This window comes from Cyprinodon variegatus, unplaced genomic scaffold (genome assembly GCF_000732505.1).
Source record: "Cyprinodon variegatus isolate N-32 unplaced genomic scaffold, C_variegatus-1.0 Scaffold168, whole genome shotgun sequence".
Taxonomy (NCBI): Eukaryota; Metazoa; Chordata; class Actinopteri; order Cyprinodontiformes; family Cyprinodontidae; genus Cyprinodon; species Cyprinodon variegatus.
Genome location: NW_015150621.1, coordinates 452,008 through 469,235, shown reverse-complemented (window position 1 = coordinate 469,235; position 17,228 = coordinate 452,008). Strand labels below are relative to the sequence as shown.

At 37.9% G+C, this 17,228-nt stretch overlaps 2 protein-coding genes across 2 annotated transcripts in view; one reads left to right on the top strand and one right to left on the bottom strand.

Moving 5' to 3' along the window:
- Positions 1-17,228, top strand: part of veph1 (ventricular zone expressed PH domain containing 1) — a 106,407-nt gene that overhangs the window by 29,406 nt on the left and 59,773 nt on the right. Inside the window, exon 4 of the mRNA XM_015378278.1 lies at positions 86-260. Coding sequence (XP_015233764.1) covers positions 86-260 — 175 coding nt within the window. The remainder of the gene's footprint in view (positions 1-85; positions 261-17,228) is intronic.
- On the bottom strand, positions 4,513-11,751 carry ptx3 (pentraxin 3). The gene is made up of 4 exons (XM_015378277.1): positions 11,461-11,751; positions 8,502-8,661; positions 7,948-8,357; positions 4,513-6,271 (listed from the first exon to the last, which is right to left on the bottom strand). Exons 1-4 carry the CDS (start codon positions 11,594-11,596, stop codon positions 5,616-5,618), a joined length of 1,362 nt encoding a protein of 453 aa, XP_015233763.1. The 5' UTR covers positions 11,597-11,751; the 3' UTR covers positions 4,513-5,615.

The window sequence follows — 17,228 nt, the reverse complement described above, 5'->3', positions numbered from 1 at the left end:
CTTTTCTGAGGCACTTTTGTGTAAATGTAGGGAGGAAAGAGATTTTATTTGGCACATAAGATTCTTTTCTCCTTTGTCTCCTCAGAACTACAGTTGTCCCTCAGTCATGGCGCTGGCGGTCCCAGTAGCTGTGCGGTTCTTGCAGAGGGGGAACAGGGAGCTGAGCAGGAACATGTCCAGCTACCTCTCGCTGGCGGCTATAGCTAAAGCTGACCTGCTGGCTGAACATACAGGGGCCATAACAGTCAGCGTGCTGGAAGGTACAGTCCACACTCATGTAATCATTCAGCTGTAGGAGAGTCAATTATTGTTTTAGAAATGTTTATGCACCTGAAGTGAAGACTAACCATTTCTTATAGATATATTTATTCATTTTTGTTTAATAACAGCAACAACAGAACACAAGCTCAGCAGTGCAGTCCAGAGGAGACGAAAAGAAAAGAAAAAATAGGGGGCATACATACTTCCATTACCATAGAGTCCAAGTCTAAGCATTTAGAAATGCTAAAGACAGGATGGTAGACATGTGTCCTTCAGCATCGTCTAAGAAGAGCTTCCATATGCGTCCAAAAGTGTCAGTCTTAGAGTGGACGAGTCATGTTAGAAAGATATATATTCCAAAATAAGCTTCTTCTAACCAAAAATGGTAGGAGATTTATTAGAAATCCATTGTAACAAAATATTCTTTCAAATTTGGACATTGTACAATTTACTGTTGTTTGATTTTGGATATATTTATTTGGTAGACCAAGGAGAAGAGACACTGGATCGAGATCAATATTGGTTTTAATAATTTTCCTAGTCTCCACCAGAATAGATTCCCAATATATCTGGGTCTTGGGGCATGACCAGAAATGCCTCCATGTATTTTGCATTTAGGACACAAAGCAAGAAGAACCATTTTACTCACACATGGATTTCCTCAAAATCAATGTAAGAAAACTCCTAGAAAATGATGTTTCTAACTGTGCTTTTTCAGACGTGGATATTTCACTTTGGGTGCTGGGTTGTTGAAATTAGGTATGTTATTCTCAAGCAATCAGATTACATGTTTATTCATTTGAAACAAGGAGTTACTGTTGCATTGGGAACATGCAGTAATCAAGCTGATTCGACCAGTTAAAGCTTTGTATTTTTGAAGTAATTACTATGTTTGGACCCATCAACCATTCTCTGACCATTTCAGCGTCCTGTTGACTTTTGCCTTTAACACGCTGGCTGTGCAGCTCTGTTCTGAAACCTCAGCATAAACACAGCAGTGAGGCTGATGATGGTTAGTTACTGTATATTAGAGAGCAGGACGGACGGACCGCACACATGTGTATTTATTACTGAAGCCAGGGGAGAGCTGCGTAGTAATGGAGACATTGTCCTACTTTATACATTTTTTTTTAGAAATGGTATTACTCAGCTCTTACGTATGTTTTGACGTATTTACATTGCGTTTTTGTCAGTTTAGCTTTTATTCGGTTTTATGAGAAATTTTGTGTATGTCTGCCTTCCCTGCTCAGAGAAAGAAAACAGCAGGATGCAGTTAGACAGTTTAATAGCTACAGCAGGATGTCTCACACACACACATGCTCTCTTACAACATTTGAACTCATTTTGGCTCCATGGGGGTTAGGTGCCAAGGGGTTGCTTTCCATCTTAAAGTAAAACGCAATCTTAGGATACCCATAAGGTTTGGATTGCATCATCTAGAAGATTTATGGGCCTTTCTTTTGTGTTTGTACTGCTGCAAAACATATGTAGTTCTTCTGCAGTGGTTCACAGGTTGTAGACATTTAGGGCAAAGCGGTGACGTATCTGAGAGGTGATCCCTTTCTTCAGGCATATAAACACACACACACCTTTACACACTAAAGCTGCCAGAGAAACATGGCTGGTCTGAGTTTCACATAATATTAATCACTGCAGTTTAAAAAAAAAAAAAGAAATTTGCTGCTTTTGTCTCAGCACCTATCTTAATTGTCAGCTGCTTAATTAATTATTAAAATTTATTTTATAAAGTCAGGTTTAAGAATAGCCAACAAGTGGTTTGATCAATTACTTGCCTAAAAGCAGCATTTACCTTATTATATCCTTTTCTAAGTCCTTATGCTGGTGATCTAAGTGTTTATGAGACCAATGAGGGGTCTGCAATTTCCCTCTTCTGTCTCTGTAGCTGTAGAATGCAGGGAACATGGACAGTCAGTGTTTACAATAGTGCTATTTTCAGAGGGTGCTGCAGGGGGAGAGCCGATAGAAATTAGTTTGTTGCTTTACCTTATTTTTTATGCTGCTATTGTACATGATATCCATGTGTGTAATATAAACAGTGTAGATCCTATCTTAACATAGGGAGTTACCAACATCCCAACAAGGCTGCCAACATCTCCTGTTTCAGCGTTTTTTTAATGACAGGCAAAGCTAAAAAGATCAAAAGGGTAAAATGTAGCAAATTGGCTTCGATTAAAGGGCTGGTTATACTCCCGCAGCAGTGCGTCGAGGTGAGTTTGTCGCAGATATGACACAGATATTTTTGATTTATGCCCAATTTTGAAGTGTTGTCTGTGCTATTTTATTCCACACCACAACGAAAGAGGGACAATACTATACAAACTAGCTGTGGGTTCAAGATAGAGGTGGTGAGGAAGTGGACAACAGAGGGACATGAGGGGGAAAAAAGGGCAGAGATCAAGGTGGAAAAAGGGTCCCAGCGTTCTCGCATACCTCACTCTTCTAACTGGTCCAACTTCACAAGTCGTTTACCGCAATGGCGGTCATGAAAACAAAACAAGCTGGTAAGGTACCAAACAGGAAATACGCATAGTGTAGAGCGGATGTAGATTTGACCTACCAAGGCCTCCTGTCTGCAGTCACCTACAATTTTGGAGAGGTGCACCAGAGTGTCTGCAGCAGGGGCGTGGGCACATTTGCGTTCACTGCGACACACACGCAGACGACCTGGTTTCTGAGTATAAATCAGCTTTAAGCCTTCATGTTACCTACTCAAAAACCTGCTCTTCATCCCTTTTCAGCCTGAAAATCTTTAAGCTGTCTATCTATAACTGGATACAAGACAAATTATATTGCAATAGAGAGTGTCTGTATAATAAAAGGGAAGATACATCATTGCTAGTTTTGTCATTAAGACAAAGATCAGTTTTTACCCAGAGTGTGTAGTAAAACTAATTTATTCTGGCCGTTTTGTTTTATATATCCAGCCCTTTTGGTCTGTTTAGCAGATGCTTTTCAGTAACTTCTTCTACTACTACAATGTTGCTCTCACTCAGCTATTGGAAGTTTAAGAACCGCTTCCATCATGGAATAACAAGGTAGGATTTTGAGCCCAGGATTAATGACTGCTGTTATGAAGACTTTTTTATAGTAACTATGTAACAATTTAACTATAAATTATTTTGAAGAGATTTTGCGGATGTGAATTTCAAGGAGAAGAGACAGCTGCAGTCTGGGTGTAAAAATCAGTTGTGAAAATCTAGGTAAATTGATCTTAAGAATTGTAATTTAATTTGAAAAATGCTCTAGTTCCAAGAGTTGAAATACACCTAATGATACACTTTTAATTGTCTACCTTAAGATTAGCTTGATTTGCCTATGGCTTTTCATTGATTTTTTTTTATGAAGCTAACATACAAAAAATACAGGTTCTCCCTAAATCAAAACAGTTTGAAGAAAATCAAACAACTATAATGGTAGATGGGTGTCAGAGGTTAGGTTGTTCATTTAATGGCCTTTCACTGTACTTTTTTACCCATCAGCATGGCAAAACCTTAATTACTCCAAGTAACCAATCAGCATCCAGTATTGTAGTTAATGCACTCTATGTGAGTATCTTAGATGAACCAGTCAAAAAGGTACATGTCAAGTTAATCTCTTTATTATTTTATATTGTTTTGAATTACTGAAGGCCGTTTAAAAATTAGAATACAGTATACCATCCTCCCCTGTTTTGTTGTTTGTTGTTCTTGTAGGATTGTATGGAAGTGTCACTGCATAAAGGCATGTATCTAGAGTTCCCAGCCAGACAGAAGATGTAGAAGCCAATGCAGCAAACCAAGTATAGATTAGCATTTAGAAACTTAAAAAAACAAAAATAATCATGAATTTTTATTTCTGTGAAGATTCTGTGTCATGAGAAAAATAGAAAATTGCTGTCTATGATCAGGACAAAACAAGAACATTAGCTTTTCTACCTCAGTTTTAGTGTACTTAATGTATTTTTGGCTTGTTTTGGCAAGTTTGACTTTTAATTAAATTCTTCATCAAACATTGAAGCAGTTACTATTGTGTTTCTATAGAAAAGTGAGTCATATTTGTGATAATAATTAGTTTAAAAGATAAAGCAAAAACAATTAATTTCCTCTTTTATATACTGGGAATTACAGCATCGTTTGAATTTAACATTGGGACGGAGATAAAAGTGTGATAAATATTTTTGTTATTTTTGCTATTTGAGGTTTATTTGTCTCTTAGAAATCACAGAAAAAAAGTTTTATACAATAAAAACATAATTTCAACTGTTTATCAATACCTTACGGCCCATTTATTCATCGTGTCATACAAAAATATTTATTTACAAAATACATTCTGCCTTTATCTTTTCACATGACCAAAACAATTTACAGTATAATACAAGAAACACATTTAGGCAAGTTCAAACATGCAAGATTAGACTGTGTAAACATTATCCCCACTGTCAACAAAAATATTGAAAATAATAGTTTTACTCTTTTCATAACAAAATGATAAATAAACCTCTAATCATTAAGAAAAAACAAGAAAAAAAAACACCACAAAAAGTTATTCATATCACATCAATGTAAATACTTTAAAGTATATAGTGTTTTTATATAAAACAAAATATTTTGTGTTTATTTTTTCACAGGTTCAAAACGTTATAACAAAATAAGAAAATAAACTCTACATTCTAGTTGTTCTTATCTAAAAGGCAAGAAGGCAAGTACAGCAGTTTCTAAAGTTTTGCAGATATTTGTTGATCCAAAAGTGATTTTAATTTATAAATCTAAAGTTTCCACAGTCTTAACTAACCTAGCCATGTTTTCCCCTACATTTGTGGTTCCTGTTAAAATACACAAGGAAGCATGTTTTGTATTGTTTGGCTGGTTAACTGCCCTTGCTGTTGTAAAATCCTCACAAGTTTAAAAGGAAAAATGTCATTAGCCTGCAATTACAGGGTAATCTGTTGTCGTTGTGTTTAACCTCTTGTTTCTGCTTGGCTGTCTGGCCTTTATTCAGTTTGCTGAGTCAGCAAACTGAGTCAGCAGCTCTTTGTTTTTCTAGGTGTCTAATTAGGTGTTTGGCAAAAGGTTCTCGCAGCAAGCTTACGTTACATGTCAGGTTTTCTGAGGCGAATGAACAGAATCAGTTTAAATAATATGTTATAACAGGAAGTACAGTTTCTCACAGCATTCGAGTTCTTTTCTTTTCTTTTATGATGATGGCTGTAAAGATTGTACAAACAAAGCCAGTCTTTGCTATAAGGACATATTGAAGTGAAGGTAAGGAAATATGTTTAGGTGTCCTCAGCTTCAGCTTGTCCTTTCTTAAAGGATAATTATACTACCAATGATTAGGATTTTTTAAATGAGAGATCAGTAGATAAATTTAGCTCCTCCATGTGGAACCATCTCTGTTACCCCCCAAGCCACTGTGTTCCCCGTGTGTTGGCACCCCTGGCCTCGTTGAACAGCCAGCTGGGATATTTCCTCCTCTGACAGCACTTTGTCCCACATATTCACCCCTGTCATCTTCCCAGCAAATGCCAGCTTTGGATCGAAACCGTCCTCAAACCCGACCACACCACTCCTGCCGATTGGAGACTGAGGGCAGCAGCCGTTTCTTTCTTGTCCCAGTCTGAGTGAGCCTCCCTCTGGTAAAATGTGTCCCTTGGACATCCCAAGGCTGGATGCCGCTTTCTTGCCATCCACCCACAGGGTTGCCAGGCCTTCCGCAGAGGACCAGGCTCCACACAAGTGGATCCACTGTCCCTGGCTAACCACATTCCTCGCCTCCACCTGATCAGCTTCCTCTCCAATGGTGAACAGTGCAGAGGTCTGAGCGAGCAGGAGCTGGATCTCAAAGGGGTTTCGGTGGCGTCCGTAGGAGAACAGCACAGTTTTGTTAAATACTGAAGTCGGCTTTACCCACATGCAGATAGTAAAGGCGGACGGAGACAGAGGGACATCAGGAATCACTGCAGTGTAAATCCGACGGGAACGCATAGGGAACAGGAGGGCCATCTCACATCCTGTACAACCAGACAAAAAAATTGTAATTCAGTAAAAAACCACTAATTTATATGCAAATAGAGAAAAATTTCACTGTTGTCTTGAAATATCATGTGACATTTAACACATGAATGTAAACCAAAGTAATCTATAAAATAAATCCAATCGCATAAAAAGGGTTTAAATGAGACATCATAGAACAAGAAAGGGGTTAAAGTAAGGTTTCATCAGTCGATTTCAATTTTTTTAATCCTCGCTGTACTTCATGCCTGTTAGATAACATCTTGAAAAACTCTGAAACCAAAGGGAACTTTTGGCCGATCTAAACTCAATGAAAGAAAATCCCAAAGCCGATTAGTTTTTTCTTATAACCAGCACTAATCTAAGCAATAATCAATTTGTAGGGAAAACAGCATCTAGGTAAAATTGAGGATAACTATTTTGTTATCTGTATTGTTATTCCAGATATTATTGCTCAGAGGATGCATGAATGTTGTAACCAGAATTAGATCTAAAAGAAAACCCTTGGGGACAACATTATAGGAAAAGAAGATATGAATATGTGATTTTTAAAAGTATATTAAAAGAAAAAAGTGGATATGTTACTGCTGTAAATGTATTTAAAAAATATACGTTTCAGCTTTTTTATCTTATTATGCATAAAATAGTTTACCCACCTATACATTCACAGTGATGGGTGGGGTGGGTTTTCAGTTTTCATTGGGTCAGGTGTCAGGAACAGAGATGAATTCACTACTAAGGACTGTTTAGGAAACTGTTTCATCCTATATTTCATTACTTATTTATACAATTTACTCCAAACCATATCACTTAGTCATTGGTTTGTATATTTGCTCCCTAAACTTATCAAACAGTAACTGAGAAATTGGAGTTATTGCTCTTTCCTGGAGTTTAAGTCCTTTTCAGGCCGTGTTTAGGTCATGATTTTAATTTTTTATTTTTTTTGTCCCACACATACATCTCTTGGTATCTTGACACATTTTAAAATCTTTTTAGCTGTCATGTGTTTCCCTTTCTCTGTTTACCCCCTCCTTCCTTGGCTTAACTGTTTTTGGCATTCCTGTTAATTTTCACACCCCCACCCAGCTAAAGGGGGGTATCCTAAATATTGATGTTCTGTTGGTCTCAGGTTTCCGCCACTCAGAAAGTAGATGTTAGGGGGAAAAAGCTGTATCTGTGTGAGTTAAATGTTGACTTCCATCTGTTTCTACTTTCTCAGGGTGTTTTGGTGTGGTTCTTGTGGCGAATGGGTAATGAGCACACTTCCTTTTACTCTCTTCATGTTGGTCTGAATAACACCTCTGAACCTTAATAAAAGGGGGATGTCATGAGTAAAACACCTCATTCTCTTTTCCTTGGATGATGGGCCAAATCATGGTTGGCTGCTCTCTTTAAAGTGAGACTTCTAAGAAGCAAGATAGCCTCTCTGTCTGAAAAGGATGACTTACCCAAGAAGAAATCTTTTGAATGGTGTTAGACCCAGTAGAAGTCATTTGACTCAACTTTTGCTTGGCTAGACTTTAAGCCCACAAAGATAAACCTTAGCTAATGTTGTGTTACCTAAATTTGGTTATTTTATATGCAAAACCTGAATATTTTATATAAGTTAAACACAAACTCAACAAAACAGCTGTCAACATAAACAAACAGCTGGTAATTCGGTGGAAGTTTTTACCTGCAGGTAAATGTCTTTGCCTTGATACCTTCAGGTCTTCGTCCAGTTCAGCCTTCATTGCTTGCAGCGTAGCTAGCACCCCGTCCAAAGCGGCCTCTCGTGACGTCACATCCTGGAGCTGGAATCCGTTTTTGCCATTCAACCCAAAGCCAGCTCCCACACCGCTGCTGAGGCAGCTGCTCTCCAGCTTGGTTAGTCTGGATGTTTGCTTATGCGCCGCAGAGAGAAGTTGCTGTATCTGGGCCTCCAGGTGGTTGGAATTCCCGACAGAGTTCCCAACAGCAGAGGTCAGATCGCTGAGCTTGAAGCGCTCCAGAGTCTCTTGTAGACGATCCTCCATTTGTAAGACTATCCGTCTTCCTGCTGTCTCCACTGCAGCCCCACAAGACCCTTGATACTCAGCTATAAACCTGTCAAGGAGGAGTGGAAAAGACTTGCTAATTTTTCAGCAGAAGAGCCTTAACCCTCTTTTTTGTGTTGCATAAAATCACTCTTTATACCATCACATGAATTTCATTTAATGGGAGGTCATTTCTTGGGGGAAAAAGCCTCACCTATGCAATTCTTCACGCAGTAACCCCAGCTCAACCTTGATGATTTCATCAGCATGCTGGAGCAGCATGTTCTCTCTCATTTGGCTGTTCTCCAACATGGAGAAGATTTTGTCCCATTTTGTCAGGTCTGGGGAGTTGCAGGGGGGGGAACTCGGTGTGGCTGCAGAGAGAGACAATGAAAAGTAGCACAGGGAAATTAGATGTTATACATCTGGACTGTTTTCTAATAGATACCCTTAGGTTCTTGTATATTTTTGGATTCCAATAAGTTGGGTGTCATCCTTGTTGATTGACACACATAGTGAATTAAGGTGAGAACATATGTTCAGACTAAGTGTTCAACTATTGGTTATTGGATTTCATAAATTTTGCGGAATCAGTGATTGACAATTACTTATACAAGAAGCCAAACCAGCCATTGTCAATGCTCTAAACTTTTCATATATATTTGTAAAGGGGAAATTCACTCTCTGCATTTGACCTATACCCTTGGGGAGCAGTGGGCTGCCATTGTATGGTACGCAGGGAGCAGTGTGGAGTTAAAGGTCTTGCTCAGGGACCCATAGTTCAGGCTTGTGGGGATCGAACCAGGTACTTGCAAACTTCTCAGAGCACAAGCGCAGGGCTCTAACCACTAGACCAACACTGCACTGAAAACAAGTTTGTTTTATTTAACGAACAATGTTCAGTGTTTTTCACTAAAATAAGACAAAATATTAAAAGTGTATTATGTCTTATAACACATGTCTTATAACTCTAGGTATTATTTGATGCGTCAAGCAAATCCTAAAATACCCCCTGATACATTAAAAGTGTATTATGTCTTATAACACCTCTTATAACACATGTCTTAGAACTCTAGGTATTATTTGATGCGTCAAGCAAATCCTAAAATACCCCCTGATGTTCAACTTGGAGAGGCAGAAATGCTTAGCAAATTTTAAATATAGGCTCAGTTGGTCTAGAACAACCCCCACATTGAGAAATGTATGTAGGGAAGTTGGAGAGGCCTAACCAAACCAACATCAGATGCTCTATGGTTGAAACATCTACGAAAGTTGGAAGCTCTGCTTAAAAAGTGCAACAGCCTTCACCAACCCCTAGTTTAGATTCAACATGGCTGCCTAGGCATTCCCTCTCATTTAATCAATATTACTGATAGTATTGTACAATCTTTACTTACCAACGCTTGTTTTGTTTCATCAGCTTATGTGGGGAATTAGCTTACCCACCACACTATTTATGTTAAACATCCCAGTTTCATATCTTATTTTTACGTGTTCTGAAAGCTACTTTTCATGGATTGATGAAATATTTCAGAACTCTGAAATATGGTGAATAAAACAGAACCAGACGGAGAGTAGACATCAGGTAGAGACAGCAGGTAGAATGTGAATCTGACTGGAACAAATCAGGATGTCAAGTTGTCGGGAGAGAGATATGAACATGAGGAGGAAACGGAACAATTTCCCCTGCTGTGTTTCCTGTGAGATTATCTGGCTCTGCGCCGTAAAATGAGGAGGGAGGCGGAAGCAAAATAATGTGGAGAGGACGTGTTTAGAGAGGGAGAGAGATAACAGGAGCAGTGGGAAACATGGAGTAAACGGCTGGGATAAAGTAAATCTAAGGGTTAAAGCAACAAGGACTGAGAGTCATATATGTCACACATGCTGTTCTGGTTAACGTTTTAAGCTTTTAGCCTCTGTTTATACCTGCAGATCTATTCTCAGGGGGTTGGGGGTGGGTGACATGGGGGTTATATTATTGCAGGTCTACATTGCTTGCTTCAGCTTCCCAGCGTCCATAGTTATACCATATAAGATGGGTTTGGCTGGTCTGTTTTAATAATTTATCTGTGCAGAGAGTATTTAGGGTTTTAAATTATTTGTAATTAATTTGTCACAATAATCCAATGTCAATTCATAAAGAAGATGATAAAATGCTTTATTTGTAAACTTTTAGTGAAGTAGTGAATGACTCTCTTCCAAATGGGAGAAAGTCTCACCTTTGAGGTAAACACCCTCCTTTTCCTGTCTGCTCAATGTCATTTTTCAGCCTGTCAGTCATGCGAAAATGAACTGTACCATGACCTCTCTCATGTTGCCTATTATTTCAGACTCCTCTCAGAGAGTGGGAGCTTTGAGCGGGTCAGAACAAGTGACCCATGTCTCCCTCCGACCTATGACCTCCCCTCATCCTAACACACCTGCGAACAAACGGCTCTCGACTCACATGCTTGACCTTTTCTGTCCCTCCTCCCACAAACTCATTATAAATTCTGTTTTTCGTCGCACCTCTCCCCACCCCATCCCTTGCACTAATGTGTGTATATTTTACCACCCAGTCACTTGCCTAGAGCCCCTCTAGTTTTTGCCCTCCATCACGTTCAATCACATTACAGGCGGTGTGCCCAGATTGTGGCCTGTTAACTGATGGGGCTGCAATTATACCTCCTACTAGGATTAGAAAAAACAAACAAATGAGGAATGCAAACTGTGAAGGCCCTTGTTGAAGCAGAATAAAGCACACATGTGGTGACTTTGTCTTTTCTCTCTTGTTCTGCCTACCTCGGATTGCCAGGCAGAACTGCAAGCGTGCAAACAGAAACGTTTGCTTCACTTTTAAATAATAGGAAATAATTTGGATGAACTGAGACACTGCAAATTGTGCTGTTTCATTCAAGTCGGTCTTATCGTTTGAACACAAAAGCTGAAACTTTAGTTCTGAAATGCGTTTTGTTTCCCAATTTGTAGAGCACATTGGGATTCAAATCATAAATTTCTGGCATTTATCTAATAATAATAGTGTTATTTAGTTTGCTTCATCACAGAAAGATCTGATCTCACCTCAGAAACAATCATCCTTTCACCACTACAGCCAGAAAATAACTGAAAACAACTGTTACCTGTGTTTGCATTACAAAAAGTGAATGTGTCTTTCAGATAATCAGTTAACTTACGTGCTGCCGGTTCTCCATCTGGGATTTCGTTATAGTAGTCAGCGTAGTTGATCTGGATGTCATCCTCGTAGGCGAACGTGACACTCGCACACAGACACAGCAGAAATGCTGCCTCAGGGATTCCCCACCAAATCATGCTGCTGCCGTCTGAGAGAGAGTGTAGGAGATGTGAACAAGTGCTTTCCCTGCGTCTCTGTCTTTAAGAGTTTAGCTGTGGGACAGAGTGATATTTCTATGTGTCTTTAGGGTTCTTCTGCTGCTGCTCCCACGTTTCTACAGACCTGCAGGTCCAACGGTCTTTTTTTAAGCCCTCACTCTCTCATTCTGCATTTGTCCCTCCTCCTTCTCTAATGACTCCCCACCTCTTTCTCTTCAACTCTGTTTCATTTTTTTCCCCCCTTATACTAAATGCTGAGCAACCCTTTGACTGGAAGCCCAGTTTTCCTGGAAGAAGAGCTGCCAGGGCTCACTCATACTCATCTACATTTCTGTGAAGTAGTCATTAAAATATTCCTTTAATTTTTTTTTTTACATAGTTTTCTTTTTATTGTCTTCATATTTGGGGATTGAGATAATTATAGTAACTTCTGTTTGTAGATCAGCTTAAAAGAAAGAAAGTGAAAGTAAACCTCGGCATCGATACATCATCAAATGACCACTTAAAATAGATATAATAAAGTTTTCAGCTCCATTTTCAGTTCTCAATGTGAAGATTTTCATGATCTAAAGAAGAGAAACAGGCTGAGACACATGTTATTCATTGAAGGGTTAGCTTGAAAACCTAACCACCTCGCACAATGCCAACCTGCCCGCTAACTTTTAGAAAAACCTTAATTGTATAAACAAAAATAACCATGCCTGATTCAGGCTATTGTTGTCAGAGTGATCTAGTTTTAACCAGCTTTGTTACTGTGTTATACTTTGAATGGAGAAACTTAGGCGATGATGCACACTTTATACAGCCGTAATCTCAGTCTTTTATTATAGCAAACTGGCTGCATTGGTAAATGGATGCAGACAAAAATCTCACCTCATATTTTTAAATCTTTACATTATCAGTCCATGTTCTAATTGTGAGCAATAGTTTAATAATATAGCTCTCACAACATTGTAGCAAGGACAGTGCCTCTTTTGGCACTCAAGGTTTTAGTCTTTTTATAGAAATTTTTTTTCCTGTCTCAGATCAGTTTTTCCCATAAAAGAAACTTTGAGATTTAAATCTGTCTGTTCAATAGCGCCATAGATGTTATTCTGTGCTTAAAACAAATCTATGTATTCTCTGCATCTTAAACTCCAACCCTACAAACCACTTATTTGATTGTTTGGGTGCTGAATCTAAAAGTGCTATCTCAGCATGTTGTGACCTCCTTGTCCCTCATCCATTCCAGGTGTTTCATAATCCCCAGGTCTAAGGCTTTTTAAATAGACAGACTATTTCCATAAATATCTCTTACTTTTACATCATTTGATGGATGTTTAAGAAAAGCGGGAGTGCTTATTCTATCCTTTTTACAGTGTACTTGTATATGTTGTATTTATATTGCCTTATGTTTTTTCTTGTGAAAAAACAGGTATTGGTTTAGATTAGCTCCAAAAGGTGTGTCATTATTCCATATATGGTCGTGCCTTTTCATTTTAAGGGTTGTTGCTTTAAAATGAATTATCTGGTAGAATCTGGCTGATTGGGATGTATTTATATCTTTCTAAATAGGTTTTCAGGTCCTAAAATATGATAAAATGAGGTCATTCGGAAAGTTATTCTGAAAAACTCTTCTCATTTAACAATAATACATCCATCATGGTTTCTACAGATCAAATCTGTCTAAATAAGGTTTTCAGAAATTCTGTTGCATCCTCTGTCAGATTAGATTGCTTTTTTACTAACTGCTGGCTTTAAGTGATCGTACAAATTCCTAGGACTCTAGGCTGAACAAGCCCGCAAGAAAGCTGAATCAGCATCTTTGTTTGATGTAATTTGTTACATGTTTAGCTTAAAAACTTTTCAGCCATTTAACCAGAAATGTTCAACAGAATCAACGGTCAAACACACGGGGAATATCCGTTGAGGAAATAAGAAGATTTTTCTTCCCTCTCTGAATCTCCATCCTTGTGCAAACATCTGGAATTTGCAAACAAGAAGCAGCGCATCGGCCTTCGAGTTAGGCGATGACTCATGCGCTGTTGGAGGTAGCCTGCATGGCGTAATCAGATATAACTGCTACTCCTGTGACTCACTTGGTGAAAAAAAGGGAGGGAGCCAAAAAAATAACAGGAGGCGAGGAAGGAAGCTGGGACCCAGATTCTTGCCCCATGCAGAGATGTGTGGGTTTTCGTGTATAGAACATATTTGCATAAAACCTTGATTCTCTTTTTGGTTTATTTACAAATCTTATATTCCGTTTCTTATCCTCATTATTTCTTTGCGTCTTTATTTGTGTCAGATGGGACACCATATGGATGGGGAATCCACATAGATTGTGTTTGTCTGTTGTCAAACTAACTTTCTCATGGGAAACACTCATCCCTGCTGCCTTGTCTTCATCATTCTCTTTGTCTTTGTCTTTCTTACTGTGTGTCTTTTTTGCTCTCCCTCTTTTGCCTTGTAAAAAAGTAATTTTTATTTTGGTGTAAAAGGGGGAGTTTTAGGGAAATATTCAATAAATCCATCTCTGTTTTGAGCTTTTTAAAGATTTAAGTTGCTGCGTCTTGAAAGAAACTTTCCACTTTATCACTTAAGATGCATACAATAGTCTCATTTCTTCTGTGAATGTAAAGCAGTTTTATCTATAAAGTAGTGATATGAGACCCATACTTTGAGAAATCTGAATGGTTAACTTATACTTTTGTTTTTTGCTTTTGTTTTTTATTGTTTTTAAGGGAATATTTAAAAAAATGTAAGAATGGTCGTTTTAATAACTGGAACACAGTAGAAATTATATTTCTACAAATCAATGCAAAATTTGAAACTTAAGTGAGACAAAGCTTTGCAAAAGGTATATAAATTGAAACGTTTATTAAAAAGTTTTTCCGTAAAAATTCAAAAAATATCCACTGGACTTGGTTTTCAAGATTTGAAGACGTTTCCCCACCTCTCCAGGAAGTTTTCTCAATTCTGCCCTTCTGCAAGACACTTTAACTGCATTGTCTATTCGAGGTGGTCAGAGTGGCCTGTTGCGCCTGTGTATGGCTCTGTCAGTGGCAGCTGTGTCATGCTATGTAAAACGCTTTGGTCAAGTCTCCTGACTCAAAAAAAAAGCACTACAGGTACGTCAATACAGGCCAATTACCTGAAAGACATTTAGCAGATAGAGGTAGATTTATGCTGCAGCGCCATCTATTATAAACACAGAAAAAAATAAAATCTAAAAAACTAATTTTTTCTTAAAATAATTAAAAAAAATATTTTTTTCTTGAATTGAAGAGGTAAGACACTTTGCCAATGGAACAAGACTATTTACATTTAAAATGAGAAAATAACAATTGCATTTTCTTGTTTTAATTACATATTATCTAATTATTGCTTTTTAAGAGTAAATACTAATTTCAATGGCAATCATCTTATTTACCTACCCAATTTAAGGATAAATACACCTAAAAAAATTATTTTTTACTTATTTCTAACTCATTTTTGCAGTGTAAATGGACACAAACTAGAAAAAAAATAGAGCTTAAAGAAAGATATAAAAACCATGAACTTTACAAAACTTAAATATAGTTTCTTTTTTCTTTACCCCCTTGCCCTTTACCCCTTTGACATTGACAGTCTGAAGGCATGTACTTATCTAATATTTACTGCCATCCTGTAAGTTCTTCTGGATATGCATATTGCGTACAGTGAGGTTTCTTAATTCATGTGATTTGTTCTCCAACCCTGGTCTGAATGAGTGGCTAAGATTACGCAAATACTGCATCGAACATGTTGCTACCCAGGAGCTTGGCTCTTTTTAGCTCTTCTCAGGTTTTAGTTTGGGGGCCACAGAGCAATTTTGCCTTAATGAAATATTGCTGCTCTGGGGCAGAAAGCTCTGTTAATAAGTTCAGCTAAATAGCTTTCGAAGAAAACCAATGGATATTATCTTCAGATTCTTTGCTCAGATAAGATTAAGATAAATCTGTTCAGTTTACGGAGTTCAGTTAGTTTTCTTATTAATACTGTTTTCCCAGCACAACAACAAACATCATTAAACATGTATTATTTAAAAGGAATTAATCAAAAAGCAGTAAATAAACAACATTCTTGTGGTAATAGTTTTCTTTTTTTTTATCAAAATGTTGTCCAACAAAGGGACATATTTACAGTTTCTGCCCCAAACCACAGCTTGAATATATGTGAAGCCTTGTAACTAAAGCCAGGAGAGAATGACTATACTTTGACCTAAAACAAAGAAACCAGCTCAAAAATCTAAATGAAAAAAAAGTGGATTTGACTTTTTCAATTGTTTCCACATTTATGCATGAAGATGGAATAACAAGGCTCTTCTTATTTGTGGGATTTTGGCACTGTGTCAATCAAGAGTCAATCTTTTATAGCGACAGCTAAACTCTGGCATTGTGGTATGTAGGAAAAAACAAATCAATAACAGAATAAAGTGAGTAACACGGGTATTTCTGCCTGAACTTTAAAAAGAAACATTTGTGGACCCAGAGAATGAGTGATTTCAAACATTGGCATTTAAGACATGCCAGAGCCAGTGGCCATAGATTAAAGGGAGAAATACACTCTCACAGAGAGATAAAGCAGAAGGCGAACAGATGTTACACGCCTAAAGGCAGAAAAGAAATAGATGTGTTTGCTGTGAATTTAATGCTGCATGTATGACTTGATAAAATGTACATTTTTGCTATTTGAGGATGGTATAAATCCAACTTTAAACAAATCCAAAACACCCAGCTGAAGGCAGAAAATGTATTCAGTTTCTTGCATTAAAGAACAATGATGACATTTTTTACATTTTTCACATTTTACTAATGAATGTTGTTTCATATGTGCTCCTGTTGAATGAATCACTGTCATTAAGTGCTGAATCAGCAGTAATAGGAAGTGAGTAATTTGTCTGTGTGGGATTTGTCATAGTTTGAAGAGATGAAGCTTGTATGGAGCGGTAATGATCGATGATATGAAAAACGCTTACCTAAAAAACTCTAAGAAGGGATAGGATATCATTGCAGTCTTATCAGTAAAAATGGTGAATGAAATGAATTCTGTATATGATATAGAAACACCAGACCTGAAATAAACTGCTACCCTATTGTAATTTTGGGTTGCTTCAGATTTTTGTGGCATTCTTGTGAACTATTTTGAGGTGAACTTGTTTCACTTTCTTCCCCTGTTTAAGATCTGTTTCAGTGTAATGTTGGGTAACCAGATGTCCCAGTTTGTGCAGGACAGAGCATTTGACACCTCCATCCCCACAGTCCTACAAAGTGAAGTCACAGGAGTTCTTCCTAAATGAGAAGAAACCATAATTCCAGTCATTGTCACAGAGCTGTGCCAACGCACCATATAATGACCAAGGTGTTCATGATGCTCTTAAATCAGAACAGTACATCTATGTAGAAGGGATGGCTTATAGTGGTAGCATTTCTGAGTCAGTATCCATAGCTGGTCTGGTAGATCTTTTGCCTAAGGGGTTTCAGGCCTATGCAGAACAGCAGAGAGGACAGACTTCTCTTTGGTATATTCCATTTGCTTAATTGACGTAGCGCCTCATAGAGTTTCCATTGAAGGCTCCTAGAGTGTTTTTGACCTTTTACAGCTTCAGCCATTC

What these genes read in the sequence shown, in the direction of transcription:
- ptx3 (XM_015378277.1), bottom strand. Translation starts at nt 11,596, where the DNA reads ATGATTTGGTGGGGAATCCCTGAGGCAGCATTTCTGCTGTGTCTGTGT. An exon ending in CTGCGTGAAGAATTGCATAG is followed by an intron (nt 8,358 to 8,501) that starts GTGAGGCTTTTT and finishes CCTCCTTGACAG; the next exon opens with GTTTATAGCTGAGTATCAAG. An exon ending in GCAAAGACATTTACCTGCAG is followed by an intron (nt 6,272 to 7,947) that starts GTAAAAACTTCC and finishes CTGGTTGTACAG; the next exon opens with GATGTGAGATGGCCCTCCTG.